At 46.6% G+C, this 18,211-nt stretch overlaps 1 protein-coding gene across 1 annotated transcript; it reads right to left on the minus strand.

Moving 5' to 3' along the window:
• Window positions 1–1,273: 1,273 nt before the first annotated feature.
• LOC132489666 (mitochondrial intermembrane space import and assembly protein 40-like) lies at window positions 1,274–1,681 on the minus strand. Its single transcript, XM_060098403.1, has one exon. The coding sequence runs from the start codon at window positions 1,679–1,681 to the stop codon at window positions 1,274–1,276; it is 408 nt and encodes a 135-aa protein (XP_059954386.1).
• Window positions 1,682–18,211: the final 16,530 nt, after the last annotated feature.

The raw sequence follows: 18,211 nt of genomic DNA on the forward strand, positions 1-18,211 counted from the left end.
GGTGAGGGAACTAAGATCCCGCAAGCCACGCAGCGCAGCCAAGGGAAAAAAAAACGATGGAGTTGGTTACATTCTGGCTGTTTTGATACAGCTCACTTAAACACTGGTTTTAGCAGATGAGTTGGGGAATAAATAGTAATGTTCAGCTGCATAAATGATATTAAACAAGGAATGAGGAATTACTGCTAAAGAAATTGCTATTTACCTTTATTTATTTATTTATTTGAATTTTTCATAATTTATATTTCCTTATATCACAACATTTTTAATTAGGAAAAGCAAATTAAAACCCACTCAAAAATCAGATAAAAATCATGTTTTCCTTTTAATTGACACTGTTTCCTCTGTCAGGTGCTACTTTGGTAATGATTAGGTCCCCACCTCTCAAGACCATTGCATCTGAACAGGCTGAGACAAAGCCAGTGTGCACACAGACCCCAAAGCAGGGCTTTTGGGGTAACAAGAAGAGAAAAAAACAGCCTTTCTCTTCACTTACAAAGAGGGTCACTCAGAGGGTCCAAAGCTCTGTTTTCCAAACGTAGAAAACCTGGAGCTCAATGCAAACTGGAAACCAAAATATATCAGAAATGAAGCATAGTGCTTCGTCAAATACTCAAGGTCTGATCATCCCACCTCTTCTATAAGGAATGTCCCCCCTCCAGCATTTTTAAAGGAAGATGTTTGTTTCTATTTCACTTTCCAACTGGGTATAAAATCTACTAAAAGGGATACAATGAATCAGAATAAATCAGCTCACTCACAAGAGACACTCCCAGATAAAGATTATTGGTTGCTGAGATTATTCAGCACATTATTTCAAAATGGCAAAATTCAGGACAATCTGAGAATTCAAAAGTGGCAGCTAGGGCTTCCCTGGTGGCAGTGGTTGAGAGTCCGCCTGCCGATGCAGGGGACACAGGTTCGTGCCCTGGTCCGGGAAGATCCCACATGCCGCGGAGCGGCTGGGCCCGTGAGCCATGGCCACTGAGCCTGCACGTCCGGAGCCTGTGCTCCGCAACGGAAGAGGCCACAACAGTGAGAGGCCCACGTACCGCGAAAAAAAAAAGTGGCAGCTACATTCACTGACAGGTTATGTGAGACACACATACATACAACCCATATTTCAGTGTACATGTCAAGGGGCCAAGACCCCTGATCAACTTAATAAGTTATTTTGTACATTACAGTGCACAGAACTACAGAGGGAGAGATACTTTCTTGGAGAGGTTCATCCTCTCTGAAGGAGGCTGGGGCCCAGCGCCCAGGGCCCTCATTAGCTAGACCCCTCCTCTTCTTTGGTTGTGGCGGCTTCAGAGACAGCTGTTTCCTCTAATTGATCCGCTGGCTTCTCCTCCTCCTCCTGGGGATAGAGGTCCGGGTACTTCTGCATGCACTCCTGCATGGCTCGGAACTGGTCTATACAGTCCGACCCCTTGACATCCTCTGTGCTGTAGTGGAAGCAGGAAAAGGCTGCCTTGAACTGTTCCCCACACGGGCCGCTGGCCATGCCCCCCAGGCACGGGCAGTTCCAGTTGATGTCTCCGTTGGGCAGGATCAGTCCGTGCTCCTCGTAAGGGTCATTGGGGTCATCAGCCACCAGCTCCGCACTGCTTGGAGTTTCATGGTCTTCTTTGGTCACAAATATGATTCGATCCTTCCCTTCCTGCCGGCAGTAGGCCATGGTGCAGCCCGGCGCTCTGACCTCGCAGCGACTGTGGCGGCGGCCTCACGACGTGACCTCTGACCTCTCCGCTGCGAGGCTGGCAGCTTGGAGCTATTTACCTTTATTTAGATAACAAAGGAAACCCCTTAGGGACTTCCATGGTGGCACAATGGTTAAGAATCCGCCTGCCATTGCAGGGGACACAGATTCAAGCCCTGGTCCGGGAAGAACTCACATGCCACAGAGCAACTAAGTCTGTGTGCCACAACTACTGAGCCTGTGCTCTGGAGCCCGCACACCACAGCTACTGAGCCTGCGTGCCAAAACTACTGAGCCTGTGTGCCACAACTACTGAGCCTGCACTCTAGAGCCCTTGAGCCTCAACTACTGAAGCCCAAGCGCCTACAGCCCATGCTCCACAAGAGAAGCCACCGCAGTGAGAAGCCTGCGCACCGCACCGAAGAGTAGCCCCACTCTCCGCAACTAGAGAAAGCCCACTCACAGCAACAAAGACCCAACGCAGCCAAAAATAAATAAATAAATCGTTTTAAAATGCTTTAAAAAAAACCCAAAAAACAAAAAAAAGGGAAACCCATAGTTTTTCCAAAAAGTTCAGGGAATATAGTAATGTAGAGCTTACAAAGTAAAAGTTTCCTGTGTTTCAATTCCAGAGAGAATCTATTTATATCAATAATATGACATATATTTCCCAGACCTGAGAGTACCAACATATGATATACACATAAATACAACAAAAATGCTGCCATTCACCTTCTCTTCTACAGCTTGCTTTTTCTTTTTCTTTTTTTTTTAACATCTTTATTGGAGTATAATTGCTTTTCAATGGAGTGTTAGTTTCCGTTTTATAACAAAGTGAATCGGCTATACATATACATATATCTCCATATCTCCTCCCTCTTGCGTCTCCCTCCCACCCTCCCTATCCCACCCCTCTAGGTGGTCACAAACCACCGAGCTGATCTCCCTGTGCTATGCGGCTGCTTCCCACTAGCTATCTATTTTACACTTAGTAGTATATATATGTCCATGCCACTCTCTCATTTCATCCCAGCTTACCCTTCTCCCTCCTTGTGTCCTCAAGTCCATTCTCTACTGTCTGCGTCTTTATTCCTGTCCTGACCCTGGGTTCTTCAGAACAATTTTTTTTTTTAGATTCCATATATATATGTTAGCATATGGTATTTGTTTTTCTCTTTCTGACTTACTTCTCTCTGTATGACAGACTCTAGGTCCATCCACCTCACTACAAATAACTCAATTTCATTCCTTTTTATGGCTGAGTAATATTCCATTGTATATATGTGCCACATCTTCTTTATCCATTCATCTATCGATGGACACTTAGGTTGCTTCCATGTCCTGGCTATTGTAAATAGAGCTGTAATGAACATTGTGGTACATGACTCTTTTTGAATTATGGTTTTCTCAGGGTATATGCCCAGTAGTGGGATTGCTGGGTCATATGGTAGTTCTATTTTTAGTTTTTTAAGGAACCTCCGTACTGTTCTCCATAGTGGTTATATCAATTTACATTCCCACCAACAGTGCAAGAGGGTTCCCTTTTTTCCACACCTCCTCTCCAGCATTTATTGTTTGTAGATTTTTTGATGATGGCCATTCAGACTGATGTGAGGTGATACCTCATTGTGGTTTTGATTTGCATTTCTCTAATGATTAGTGATGTTGAACATCCTTTCACGTGTTTGTTGGTCATCTGTATATCTTCTTTGGAGAAATGTCTATTTAGGTCTTCTGCCCATTTTTGGATTAGGTTGTTTGTTTTTCTGATATTGAGCTGCATGAGCTGCTTGTAAATTTTGGAGATTAATCCTTTGTCAATTGCTTCATTTGTAAATATTTTCTTCCATTCTGAGGGTTGTCTTTTCATCTTGTTTATGGTTTCCTTTGCTGTGCAAAAGCTTTTAAGTTTCATTAGGTCCCATTTGTTTATTTTTGTTTTTATTTCCATTTCTCTAGGAGGTGGGGTCAAAAAGTATCTTGCTGTGATTTATGTCATAGAGTGTTCTGCCTATGTTTTCCTCTAAGAGTTTTATAGTGTCTGGCCTTACATTTAGGTCTTTAATCCATTTTGAGTTTATTTTTGTATATGGTGTTAGGGAGTGTTCTAAGTTCATGTTTTTTTTGTTTTTTTTTTTTTTTGCGGTACGCGGGCCTCTCACTGTTGTGGCCTCTCCCGTTGAGGAGCACAGTCTCCGGACGCACAGGCTCAGTGGCCATGGCCACAGCCCTAGCCGCTCCACAGCATGTGGGATCTTCCCAGGCTGGGGCACGAACCCGTGTCCCCTGCATCAGCAGGCGGACTCTCAACCACTGCGCCACCAGGGAAGCCCTAAGTTCATTCTTTTACATGTTACAGCTTGCCTTTTCATTTAACAATACTCAAAACTGAATATACAACCTGATAATTTTGTAAATTACACATGTATAGAAAAAATAGTAAAGGGAAATATAACATAATGCCAATAGCACTATTCCCTGGGTATTAACATTATGGAAGAGTGTCTTCATTGCATATGTTCTTTGCCTTCTGAATTTTCTTCAATGGAAGTAGTATATTACTTCTAAAATCAGAATATGTATATATATATATATATCACTTACTCATATATGTATAATCTATATATACATACATATATACACACATATTAATATATGTATAATATGTATACCTGCACACACATGCACACACATATTATACATATAATTTGAAAACAAGAGACAAAAATGATGAATTATCTATATCGGTTAGTTTCTCATTTGAACAAGTTTTCTGTATTCCTGCTAATGTTGATGTTACTACAGAAATGCACTGAGATGAATGAAATGCAGGCTCAAGTCTTTATTTTATTTTATTTTTTTTACTTTTTGGCCACGCCATGTGTCACTTGCGGGATCTTAGTTCCTCAACCAGGGATTGAACCCGGGCCCACGACAGTGAAAGCGCTGAGTCCTAACCACTGGACCACCAGGGAACTCCCTAGGCCCAAGTCTTTAGAAACCAAGCCTCCTCTCCGTGTTGCAGGCCCATGGCTAACTGCCTCACTCACTCTTGCTGCCATCACTGTCCTGCTTGGAAAGTCTCCACAGCAGAAGGCAATAATAGATGGGGAAAGAAATTGTGTCACAGACGTAAGTGACCCTGCCGGAGAAACCCAAGGATTAGCATTTGTGGCTCAAAAGGAAAAAGGAACGCAAGTCAGGAATGTATGAGTTCAGACACACTTGCAAGTGAAACACAACACAAAACAAATAAGAAAATGTATTGGTTCACATACTGAAAAGTCCAGGAGTCAATATCCATCAGGCATGGCTGGATCCAGGGGTTCAAACTATGTTATCAGACCTTGGTCTCACTGTCTCCACCTCTCAGCTTTGTTTTCCCCTGATTGATGGTTTTGTGGCATGTTCTCTCTGCATAGTGACCCCTGGAAGCTCCAGGTTCTTCAGAAAAAGATTCTCATAGCTTCAGCAAAAGCCACAGAGCTGATGCTGGGGCTCTGGTGAGCCAAGCCTGAGAAATGGTATAGAAAGGAAAAAGGCCCCAGCTGAGCCAGGTGGCCTGAGAGTGGAGGATCAGTGTTTTCCCAAAGTAAAACTGTGGTTCTTCTGTTAGCAGAAGGGGAAACAGTGAGCAGGCAACAACATCAGATGCCCGTATTGGTGATCAGGTTTATTCTGAGATCTGCCTTACCTGTGGGGAAGTCACCCAATCTCTCTGGACACTGATGTCCACATTTGAAAATGAGAGGGCTGTACCAAAAATCTCTAATCTCCTTTCCAGCTATAAGGAGTCAGTGTCAAAAAATTTTTTTTCCAGAAAAAAACTGAGGGTGTCAGCTGCTGAGCCTTCCCCCTCCATCAGGCCAGGAACCTGATCTTCCCAGGCAGTGGGGGTAGGAGGGATACTAACAGGGGACCTCCATGCCCCACAGGCTTGAACTCAGGCCTCAACATCCATCCTGTCAATCACACACATGCTGCTGTCCATTCCACCTGGAGCTCTGATTTGGCCCTGGTGAAGGCAGGCATCAAGGACAAGGCAGCACCTTGCCTAATGAGTTCATGTGTGTAAAACACCAATTCTCTGCTCAATAGACTTCAGTACCTCCCTATTATCAATCAAATTTGGCAAAAAGGGCCTCACCTTGAGTTTTAAGGCATGATATGGCCCCTAGGTAACCTGACGGATGTATTTATTTCCCACTACTTCTTTGTATACATTCCATGCTCCAGCTACTCCAGACAGCTCACTGTACAATTTCTCCCCAGCAAGGCCCAGAAATCCCCTGTTTCCTTTTCAAACTTCCCTACTGGATCAGTCCTCAGCAACTTAGAGGGAAGGACTGAGTCTTGCTTGCTGATGTACATCTAGCTCCTAGCATGATGCCTGGTATAGAGTAGGCACTCAATAACTATTGAGTAAAAATTTCCCTGAATGAACTTCATACCTTTCCACCTGCAGACTTTTGTTCCCTTTATTCCTGCTCCCCAGAAGATGCTTAAACCAGCTTCCTCTAATCTACCGTCCTCTCTCTCCTCGAACCACTCAAGTCCCATTACACCTGCATTTTATTAGCATACTATGTTCCGTCATGCAGAGCCTCAGCACACCGTGTTTGAACTATTGGTTTGCCTGTTTTGCTGCTGCTCACGCCCTCACCCCTGCTAGATTGGGAGGAGCTCCCTGGAGGCAAAGGATAGGTCTCATCCATCTCTGTATCCCAGTCTTATTATACTCTCTGTGTCTTGGCAGCAATTAGAATAACATCTGCCATAGAGCAGGTATCAACAATACCTGCATAACCCAGGTGGAACAGGCCCCTCTTCTGTGTCCTGGAGTGCTTCTTGCTAACATATTGAGGGGAGAGTGGTAACAGGAATCAGATAGTCCTACTATCTCCCAATTTGGAAATGGCTCTCATACAATTGGACTCTAAGTCTGGTGATGTCCAGCGGTACCTCAATGGCAGGGGTCCCAGAGGAGGAGAATTTCGGCTTCTCCTCTGTTGGAGACACACCCCCAGTTGATCAGAAATTGCTTACCACTCCTTTGCCTGCCTTACTAGTCTTTGCTCACACAAACACCACTAAACGTGATGGAGGCCACAGTTGTGGACTGAGATGCCAAGAGATCTCACAGAGCAGCCAGTATAGTTTTTAGAGGAAGGAACAAAAGAAATGCCTGCACTTAGGCAGTTCCCTTGTACCACCCACAGTGAAGAGGTCTTATAGCATTAGGCCTTCAGAATAAGGGCGTCCACAAAGACGCTCCTTTTCTCCCCCTCTCTGTCCATCTCCCCTCATGCCTCCCTTTCCTCCAGCCCCCGCACCCCACCGTTGTGGAACTGGACCTGCTGCCCTATTCTTTCTTTCTAGAAACTCTCCCTTCTTCACAGTTTATTAACCCTCTTGCCCAAATCTCGTTGATTTTGTTTTCCTGCTTATTCCATCAATTCCTGAGAAGTGTGTCCTAAAATCTCCCACTATGATTGTGGTCGTGTCTAGTTCTTTTTACGTCTGTCAACTTTGTTATCTATTTTAAAGTGATGTTTTTATTAGGTGCTGGATATCAGGTAGGAAAACTTACAGATATAATTTGAGGCTCTGGATGATGGTAAGATTTAGTTTTGCTTCTGGCAGGCAGTAGGGTCTGGGCAGATGCCCTTACGCTCTGGTTTTAAACCAGAGGTGATTCTGCTCACCAGGGGACACTGGCCATGCCTGGAGGTAGCTCTGGTTGTCAGAACTTGGGAGAGGGGGCGCTACAGGCACCTCCAGTGGGTAGAGGCCAGGGATGCTGCTCAACATCCTACAACACAGGACAGTCCCCTCAGCAGAGCATTAGCTGCCCCCCAATGACAATAGCACTCAGGTTGAGAAATCTTGCAAGAATATAAACTTGCCAATCAAAAACAGAGCTGATTGGAAGCTGAACTTCCATCTTTGTGAGGGTTTCTCTATTTTCACCCCACTCCTTGCTGTAGCCCTTTGGAAGTCTCAGCTGAAAGCCCAAGGTGATTACTTGGGCTCCTCCTCCTTGGGCTCCAATTTTTGTCCCCTTAGCATAAGATGCTAGAAACTTCTCTGCCTCTTGAGAATGGGAAAATATCTCAAAACGAACTTCTCTGTTAACCCTTTTCTCTAGGATCTTGGCCCTCAAATCCTCACCATCTTGGTAGCTCACCTTCAAACACATGTCTTCGATGTTTTGTTCAGCCTTTCTAGCTGTTCTCGATAGGAGGGTTGATCTGCCGATCTGCCATTATGGAACCACCGCTGTCCACAGAGGGAGGAAGTTGCTTCTGACTCTCTTCTCAAGTCTTTCAAAGGCAGGCTTTAGGCCTTACCGTGATGCTGAGTTTCTTCTCTGCCCATACCTTGCCCATGTTGCCTGGAGAGGGGCATCTCTAGTCCCAGTGGCAGGAATGATGATGGGTGCTCTGATTTCCCATAATTACTGCCACCATCAAGAGCAACGGGAGAGGGCTGTGGGGTGGTGGGGTTTCTTATTAGTCAGCTAAGAAGTAAACATGACTCATCATTAATTTTTCCATTCTCAGACAAGGATAAAATAGCTCTGTCTTGTACGAGGAAATTTTATTTTGACCCTGCTCTTTATGAAAGAATAAGCCTGGCATTAAGTGCTAAGACCATTTGCATTTTCCCCCCCAAAGTCAGGCTTACATTGCTAGGAAACCAACCAAGATATGAGTGGGCCATATCATCTCATCTCAATGGGTGTGGTCAGTTTCCATTACTGGAATAGAATTCTAATCAGATTGTGAATTGGATTATTTCTGATTCACAAATCTCCCCAATTTTAGAAAATGGGGGTGTCTCATTTATTCATGGAATGAAAGCATGAATGAATGCATGGCTGTGTTCTAATCTTAGACCAGCACCACATCCTGTACTTGCTTTTTTTACTTGGTTTTCAAGGAAAGCCTTGGTCTCTGTTAGTGTATCACTTGTATTATAAGAAATTAAAAAAATAATGAAAGAAGGAATTCATTCTGAAATGCAGCCCACAGTCACAAGAATGACTTCCTGAGAAAGCAGGAAAGGATTTCTTCGGGCTGGGGTAAAAATGGAAAGCACAGTCATGAGTCGCCCCCTACCGCTCAATGGAGTGAAATCTCTGACCTCAGATTTTAATTATTTGTGGCGTTGAGTCCTCTGTTAGCAATCATGGAACTGAAGCTGTATTTCGTGAGTCCAAGGGGAAGCGGCTTGCTAATACACACAGTGAGTTACTGGGGGTGCTGGGATGAAGAGCCAGGATCTCAGGACCCCAGGGACTAATTTAATAGCCACCCAAGCCAGCAGCTGCCAGCTTTAGTCTGTGCTCATAAATTAACTCCCCTAGAGATTTCCAACTTTCAAATAGCTTTTGGTAAAGCCTTAGATCTAAAGAAATATTTCGAGCTTCACATTCCAATGTATCACAAATAAAATCACATTTATAATAAAATAAACCGTCTCAGCCATACCTTTTGTACTAATTGATAATGTTATTCTTGGGACCCCCTCCTTCTCTCCCTCCCTCCCTTCCTCTTTTTCCTCCTCCCTCCTTCCCCCACCTCCTATTTCCTCTTTTCTCTTATCATTCGAAGAATCTTAATCCTTAAAACCTTTCATGAAATGAATGAAATGTTACTTTATTTTTAAACTATGTATTTTATAAAATCTTGATCGTTAGGGTGAACTATACTGAACAAAATGGAAGAGTTACCATATTTTTAGTATTTCTGAACCCTCAGGGTTTAAAAATATATTGGGGATAATGATCATTTTGTCTCTTTTTGTCTGAAAGAACTTTGTGACCCAATAATTCACCAAAATTATCTAAAATTTTTAAAAAATATAACTGGGCACCTATTGGGAGAAATTTATAAATTATGCCATAATTATGATTGTGTGTAGGAAGGCAGACCCAGAGTCATCTTAGAACTTTCATTATTCAGGCAAGAGTCTCCATGTAGATTCTTTTAGTTATGAAGATTTTGTGCAAGTAGGCACTCATTGCCATGAGTGGAAGGTGACGTAAACTTTTTTAAAAGGGTTGATGAAGCCCGTTTCTCCCTTAATACCTCTTGATAAGTAAATCCGGTTGCCAGGGAGAAAGAATATAAACTTGCCTAACAGTTAAGGAGTTTTGCAGGGGCAAAATCTCCAGATCCTAGGCCTTTCTCTCTGAGATTCAAAGACAGGAAAACCTGTTGGGATAGATGAAAGGTTGCTGACAGAAAAGCATACCAAAGGCCCCAAGGGAAATTCTGTGAGAGAAATCTGAACTGGAGACCAGGGGTGTGGGGTGTGAAGGTGGGGAGATTGTTGGGGGGCGGCAAGGAGCTTAGCTAAGGTTCACAGGAGGACATACCTGGAGGCCCAAAGGTGGAAGTCCATGGGTAAAAATTGGTTGACTGGGACTTCCCTGGTGGCGCAGTGGTTGAGAGTCTGCCTGCCGATGCAGGGGACACGGGCTCGTGCCCCGGTCCAGGAGGATACCACATGCCGCAGAGCAGCTGGGCCTGTGAGCCATGGCCGCTGAGCCTGCGCGTCCGGAGACTGTGCTCCGCAACGGGAGAGGCCACAACAGTGAGAGGCCCAAGCAAAAAAAAAAAAAAAAATTTGTTGACTGTTTCAGCTGCGTTCTGTTGAAGTTGGCTAAGACGATTGTTCAGGTGAAGGTGTTCAGAAGAGCCTTGTTATAGTGATAAACACCTGTTCTGCATCACACCTGGGAAGAAAGGTGAACTGTGAACCCCTCTCAGCAGCCATATTCTTTGTGTTAAGTAAACTGTTTAATCTGCTTATGCTAACAGGTGTGTGAGTTTGCGATCCAATGAGCTGGAAAGGTCCGTGTCCATTACTCCTAGGCCTCAAGCTTGCGCTGAATCTTCATGGGGACCACATGCTGGTTCCCGCACAGGGTATGGCTGAGGAGAAAGTTCTGGATCCAAATGTTGGCTGTATCAGTGTGATCCAAGAGAGCCTTGAACTTGGAGACTGGAATGTGGCCCCAAGGTGGTGGCCTTAGGGATCCAGGCCAGGTCTCTGCAAAAGGAGCAAGTGTCCACCCAACAAGGAAGGGCCTGCTTTCAATGGCAACACCGGGGTGACTTTGAGGCACTAGCTGGTGAAAAAAGCTCACCTCCTGTTCTCTCTCTTTCTGTACCTGCAGCAGGATGGAGCCCACTGACCTGAGTGCCTCCTGAGGTTCTTGGATAACTCAGGGAGGAAAGGAGAGGCCTTGTGATGAAGACACGGGGCTTTTGCCCATGAGGGCACGCAGGTGCTCCAGCAACTAATTGGAAAAATTAGAGACCTGACTGTATGTGGACCCCAAACCATTGCTTGAAGCAGATAAAACTAGTTACAAGGTCTCCTAATTTGCCTTGTTTAGAGTCCCAAGAAAAGCAATACCATTTTGTTTCTGTAGCCAGCTGCCCTCTGTATGTGGTCCTGAGATGAAGCTGGTCACATCCTCAAGCACTCTGCCTTTAGGGAATTGCATCATTCAAACGTCTTCTCCTCCCCACAGACTGTGCTAAAGGTATGGGCATTCTGCAGCCTTGCTTTGAACATGTTACACTGCTTCATCACCCTGGCCCTAGCTGAGTTGACCAAGGCTGAATATCCAACCCAAGACAGACAATCTGTGGACTAGTCAGTGAACTATATCTCCCGGTGCTAAGAAATGAGCTGTCAGCCAAATCTATACTCAAACATTTTAACTAAGATATGTGTGGAGAAATTGGAACCTTCCTACACTGCTGGTGGGAATGTAGAAATAGTGCAGCCACTTTGGAAACCAGTCTGGCAGTTCCTCAAAAAGTTACACATAAGAGTTACCATGTGACCCAGCAAGTATATTCACTTGGGTATATACTCAAGTGAGATGAAAACATATGTCCACACAAAAATTTACACACACATTTTCATAGCAGCATTATTCATAATAGCCAAAAAGTGGAAACAACCCAAATACTCATAAACTGAGGAATGGATAAATAAAGTGTGGTGTATCCACACAGTAGATGTTTTTCAGCACTAAAAGGAAGTGAAGTCCTGATTCATGCTACAATGTGGATGACCTTGAAAACGTTACATTAAGTGAAAGAAGCCAGTCACAAAAGATCAAATATTGAATGCTTCCGTTTATATGAAATTTCCAGAACAGGTAAATCTGTAGAGACAGAAAGTAGATTAATGGTTACCAAGGGCTGGGTGTGGGGAGAGGGTTACGAGGAAATGGGGAGTAAATGCTAATGGGTGTGGAGTTTTGTTTAGGGAGTGATGAAAATGTTCTAATGTTGTTGTATGTTTTTTTACATTAATTAACTTATTTATTTATTTTTGGCTGCATTGGGTCTTCGTTGCTGCGCACACGCTTTCTGTAGTTGCCATGAGCGGGGCTACTCTTCATTGTGGTGCGCGGGCTTCTTATTGCAGTGGCTTCTCTTATTGTGGAGCACAGGCTCTAGGCGTGCAGGCTCAGTAGTTGTGGCGCACAGGCTTAGCTGCTCCACGGCATGTGGGATCTTCCTGGACCAGGGCTTGAACCCGTGTCCCCCGCATTGGCAGGCGGATTCTTAACCACTGCACCACCAGGGAAGTCCCAAATGTTCTAATGTTGACTGTGGTTATGGTTGCACAACTCTGTGAATATACTAAAAAAACTGAATTGTACCTTTTAATGGGTCAATTGCATGGTATATGAATTATATCTCAATAGGGCTGAAGTTAAAAGAAAAAGACATGTAGATAATGAAACAGTGAACAGTGGGAGAGGAAGCTAAACGGTTCAGATATGAAGAAAGACCATGTGGCCATGAGGAGCCTACGTAAACTGAAGTTCTGGGTGTAGAGAAGCTATATCTCCAGGAGGGATGGAAGGAGGAGGAAGGTGATAAAGTCTCCTAAAGCTGTGTGATTTCACTGCTTTTCACATTATTCCCACACTGGCGTGGTCATTTGAAGCTAAGCAGTTCCAAGAATTTATAGGTCATAAAGAGCCACATTGTAGGTATTCCTCCTGGAGCTTGTCCACTGTGAATTTCCATGTGACTGATTCGCGACCGAGGCCTTTTTGTTGGAAGTTTGTCTATTCTGTCACACCCTTCCTGTATCAATGGGAGGATGCTAGGAAGGCACGTGGGCATGGGGGGTTTTGTGAGGCTGGGCATGTATGTCTTTAAGGATCTAGGTCACGAGCTGGCCCTCACACATGCTCTGTCTGGCTCAACACCCCACCACCTAGGATTGACTTTTCTTACATTTTGTTTAGAAATGTATTAAGGGGCATCCTTTTTGTGTCTCAGTTTTGGAATTGGACTGTCCCCTTAAACATTACCCTTCCATATACATAATGTTGAGGGGCCCTGAAGGGTGACTGCCATTGTTAGATACCAACTGCCAGGGGCATTAAGGGTCAGTGTGCTCTTACAGCCCCCATTTCTATATTCCTGTGTGTAGATTCCAAATCTGTGAGCAGATTCCAGCTCCCAGGAACCACTCTGTTTCCTGGTCTCTTTGCTGAGGCCATTCTTCCCAAAGGTTCCATCTCATGGCAATTGGAATGGCCAGTAGTTGCCAACTTGAGTGCTTCCCTGATGGCATAATGTGCCCTGATTCTTATGTCCTAATCGTTGTTGGGTAGAGAAGAGAAGAGCAATTTCAGGAAGAGCTGGCAGCTTAGTCCAATGGCAGACCCTGGGCCACTCTGGATCCCAGCCTTCCTTCAGCTCCTGATCTTCTCAAGGCCTGGCCTGGGTGTTTCCTGGGTTCTGGGGATCAAAGATCTTTGCAGTAAACCCTGTTGCTTGAGATCTTATGCGGGGAGGGGGTCTCTGTTCCCTGTTCCTTGCAACTGTAAAATCCCTGCCTGGAACGCACTGTAAAATGACATAATCCAGGCCTGAGCAGGGGCTTGCAGAGGTGGATGGTGATAGCAGGGAGAGAAGAAACCGAGGTGTGTGTGATTACGCCTCCCCTGGACACTGCCCAGATACCATCTTGAGGTTGGAGACCAGAAGGACCTGTGGAACGGTTCCTTGGCCCCTTCTCCTTGCCACTGGGTGGTGTGTAGGGAAGGATGGTGGAAACAATGTTCTCAGTTGGACCAATTGTTGTCCCCAGGATTAGATGTGTTAAGGCATGTAGAGTGAGGTGCTCTTATTGTCACCATTTAACTGAGGGAGAAACCAAGGCTCAGAAAGGTTAACGAACCTGTCCTAAGGTCACAGAGCTATTGAGTGATGAGGCTGGGATTGGGACTCAGCCTATCTGACGCCAGCACCGACTCCCAACCGCTGCCCTTAAACTGTGTGTGAAGAGTACAGGCCAGGAAAAGAGGAGGGACTTGAATGTGCTTGCACGAGGGGGCCAGGAGACAGCCCCTGACTCCTTTGGCACAGAGCGGTTGGGGCTGGAGACCTCGCAGGCAGGCCAGCTCTGAAGCAGACACCACAGGGCACTGCTGGCCGTCTTGAGGGCAGGATGAAAGCCGTGGATGCGGTGGGGAATAAAGCAGGATTTCAACAAGATGGAGAGAGGGGGAGCAGGGAGCTGAGCAGGGAGCTGTGGTTATGGTTGCACAACTCTGTGAATATACTAAAAAACACGGAATTGTACATTTTAATGGGTCTGTCACTTCTCCCGGTCACATGGTCCACCCCAGGCGGGGCACAGTGGTCCGAGAACCTGGGCCACAGGCCTTGCTCTCTCAACTCCCAGGGGCAGAGGGAAGGACGGAGGGACCGAGAGAGAATTATGTATTTATAGCACAGTTGGACTTGAGCCTTGCTAATTGGCAGCAGAAGGCCAAATCTGGCATGCAGATGGGTTTTGTTGGGCCTGCTGGGGGTTTTTAACATTTTAAAATATTTAAAAATTGAGAGACTTCACAGAAACAGATTTCTGGCCTTGCTTGAAAATTGGAAAGCTCTTACAACACTGGACCCATGTCCTCACGTGGCAACGAAGGGCTGGGACGGAGGAGGGTGGTGTCTGCCCCCAGCCACGCCCTCTGGGATGGCTGGCTCTGCTGCTCCTCCAGCTGGTGGCCTCCGTGAGCATCTGGGATTGCGCCCCATGGAAGGCTTGTGCTGTGACAGCGCTGATGGTGCCGAAGGAACCCTGGAGTTTAGATTCTAGGTTCCTGGAGGGTATCAAGTGACTGCTCACTTTCCTGTGTGCCCTGAAGGCAACTGTGCATAGACATTTGGTGCTCAGGAGAAAGTAGGTACCAGAAACACTGACCCAGAGGTGACTGGGGTCTGGGAAGTAGAAGCCAGTGACCCAGTGAGAATGTAAACAGTATGTATCATCAGTCAGGGTTCTCCAGAAAAGGTGTGTGTAGGTGTGTGTGTGTGTGTGTGTGTGTGTGTGTGTGTGTGTGTGTGTGTGTGTGTGTGTGTGTGTGTGTGTGTGTGTGTGTGTGTGTGTGTTTAAAAGAGATTTTAAGGAATTGGCGATTGTGGGGACAGGCAAGTGGGGAACCTGTGGGTCAGGTCCCCAGGCTGGAGACTCGGGCGGCAGCTGACCCTGCAGTCTTGAGGCAGGATGTCTTCTTTTCCAAGAAATCTGTTAGTGCTCTTAAGGCCTTCGACTGATTTTATGAGGCCCACCCACCTTAATGAGGGTAGTGGTCTCCTTCACTTCTACAGAATACCTGCACAGCAACACCTAGACTAGTGTCTGCTTAACAGCCGGGTACTATCACCAAGCCACGCCGACACAGAAAACTAAGTGTCATACAGTGATAGGAGCCGTGGGATGAGGATGGGAGCCTGGGAGACCTCACTGTAAGAGTGGGCAGGGGAGGGGGCGAGTCCAGGCCGCTCTGCCGGGACTGCAGCCCAGGCCACAGGCGCGGGCAGGGGGCGGACTGCAGCAGGAAGAGCAGAGCCTGGGAGGCCAGGTGGTGACTTCAGCTGCTCTTTCCAGGTATTTAATAATAAGGGGGGGGGGCTTCCCTGGTGGCACAGTGGTTGAGAGTCCACCTGCCGATGCAGGGGACATGGGTTCGTGCCCTGGTCTGGGAAGATCCCACATGCCGCGGAGCAGCTGGGCCCGTGAGCCGGGGCCGCTGAGCCTGTGCTCTGCAATGGGAGAGGCCACAACAGTGAGAAGCCCGCGTAACGCAAAAAAAAAAATATAATAATAATAATAAGGGGAGTAAACTGGGGATTGAGGGGGAAATCCCTCTTTTGGGTTTGCACTTTGTAGGCTCAGGAGAAGGAAGGAGCCAGGTGGACAGGAACAGGGAGGGGCTGATGGTGGGATTTCTCTTTGGATCAGAGGAGACCTGCTTCCTCAGCAACAGGGCTGTGGACAAGCCAGGGCATCAGGGTGGAGCGCTGGCTAGGGCAGGAAAGGACAGGAAAGGGAGTGTTCTAGAAAAAGGCCCCATCTGCCTGGAATTCTTTTTCCCTTGCCTTCCCCACCTCCTTGTACCTCCTTAAGACTGCCTTTTTAGCCACACAAATTATTGCCATGAAAATAATTATAAAAATTAAAGCAATACAAAAAACAAAAAAAAAAGACTGCCTTCCAGAGGCTCCGGGAACTCTGCCCCCCACTGCCCTGGGTGCCCGAATATGGGGACCTGAGCACATGACCCGTGGCTGCCTTCCCCCACTGCCCACAGAGAGCGGACGGCACCAGCTCTGGCCTCTCCTGCTCTCTCCGCTGCTCCTGGACCCTCCTCGCCCTGCTCAGGACTCTCCCCCCGGACTGAAGCAGCCCCTCCTGGTCTCCACTGGTTCCTAGTGGGCAGCGCTGGACAACAGGCAGCTTGAGTATCAGGAAAGTAGGGACACGCCCAACCTCACATACACACAGCTGGAGGAATTTTTTGATTTTTAAAAAAGCAACAGGAGTATAGACAGGGCAAACTCAGATCATCCTTACTCTTCTTTTGAGGCTTACGGTTGTTTTTCTTTTGAATGACACTGTGCGGAGGCACCACGATTTTTTCCACGCTTAGGGCCTCCAAGGGCTTAATCCAGCCCCGCCTCGCACCCCTCCGCATGCAAACATTTCAGTGCTCAAAGGATGTAGGGACACAGCCGAGAAACAGGGGTGCAGCCCAGGAAGGGCACAAAGACACAAAGGGCATGTGTGCCCTGCTGGGGCTTCTTTTGTGCCACCTGGAAGTTCAAAACATGCTGGAACACAGAAAGAAAGGTATTTGCCTGGGTGACTCAGACATGTTCCAGCATTTTCCCACAGGCTCCTGCACGTCCCAAAATAACTGCAACCTTGGATCCTGTCCCTTGGCATATGATTACGTTTGTATAACGTTACAGAGCTGCGGCCACCCTCACACGGGCACTGCAGGAATGCCCAGCCCACGACGGAGCTCCGTGCTACATGGCTGGAGAAAAAGGAAGCACAGAGACCACAACAGGAAGAAGTGCCAACTTGCTGGAATCACCCAGACCACCAACCAGAGCCTGGGTCAATGCCTACCTTTCACAGATGGGGAGAAAAAGGCCCAGAGAGGGAATCAATTTGCCTAAACTTACATTCTGGGGATTACAAGAGAAAGCTGGTGGGAGAGCTGGCTCTAAACTCTCCTCAACTAATATTGATGTTTATTTCTGAGTAAACGTCAATTTAGCCTTGGAATCCTAAGACCTTAAGTCAAAGGAACTTTAAGGGACCTTGGCCATCCAGGGTGCCCATGTGCCAGGTCTGGACAACAATGTGGGAATAAGGTGTCAGCATGGACCTGCCCTCAGGGGACTTACAGTCTTGCTTAGGAAGTGACTAAAGATATGAAAACAGCTGGAAGACAACTGTCCCCTGGCAAACAGACTGAAGGCTGTTGGGAATCTTAGGAAATGGAAGTTTGATAAGAAGGGTACTGTCTGAGCCAGGAAGGTCTCACAGACAGGTAGGCCTCAAGGGTGGGCGCAGACTTGGGTGGGAATGGCTGGAGGGGAGCAGAGGTAAGGTGAGAGGGGGAGGGGAGCTCCAGGAACCTCTGGAAACCAAACCCTGGGGTCTGGGCGCCCAGCGTTGAGTCTGCAGGTGACTCTAGTATAGACACCATTACTTAATAGTTCCAAGTTGGGAATTCCCTCGCAGGCTCACTGCCGAGGGGGAACTAAGATTTTGTGAGACGCGTGGCGCAGCCGAAAAAAAAAATAGTTCTAAGTGACTTGTTTTATCTGAGAGACAGGAATAACCTCATAGGATTTGGACGCAATGTGTTAAAAAAAAGAACCGATGTTCTGACCAAGGAAGAGGTGAGAGGTTATTCTCAAATCTCTGTGGTACCTCACGTGGAGTCCTTTTCTTCTCGGTGCTAAAGAAGATGGTGAGACCAGCATGCACTTCAATGTCTCCTGGGCCTGGATTCAATCCTGCCCCTGCTCCTGGCTCGGCCAGCCCAAGTCACTTCCTTCGCCCATTACACAAGGACGTTAATTACAGCTAATGTGCCAGCAGGCACTCCTTTCACTGCTTCCCGTGTCTGATTTCACTTAATCATTA

The sequence above is a fragment of the Mesoplodon densirostris genome, chromosome 1 (genome assembly GCF_025265405.1).
Source record: "Mesoplodon densirostris isolate mMesDen1 chromosome 1, mMesDen1 primary haplotype, whole genome shotgun sequence".
In the NCBI taxonomy this organism is placed as follows: Eukaryota; Metazoa; Chordata; class Mammalia; order Artiodactyla; family Ziphiidae; genus Mesoplodon; species Mesoplodon densirostris.

Bases quoted from the DNA above. Each gene is read 5' to 3' on its own strand.
- LOC132489666 (XM_060098403.1), bottom strand. From the start codon at position 1,681: ATGGCCTACTGCCGGCAGGAAGGGAAGGATCGAATCATATTTGTGACC.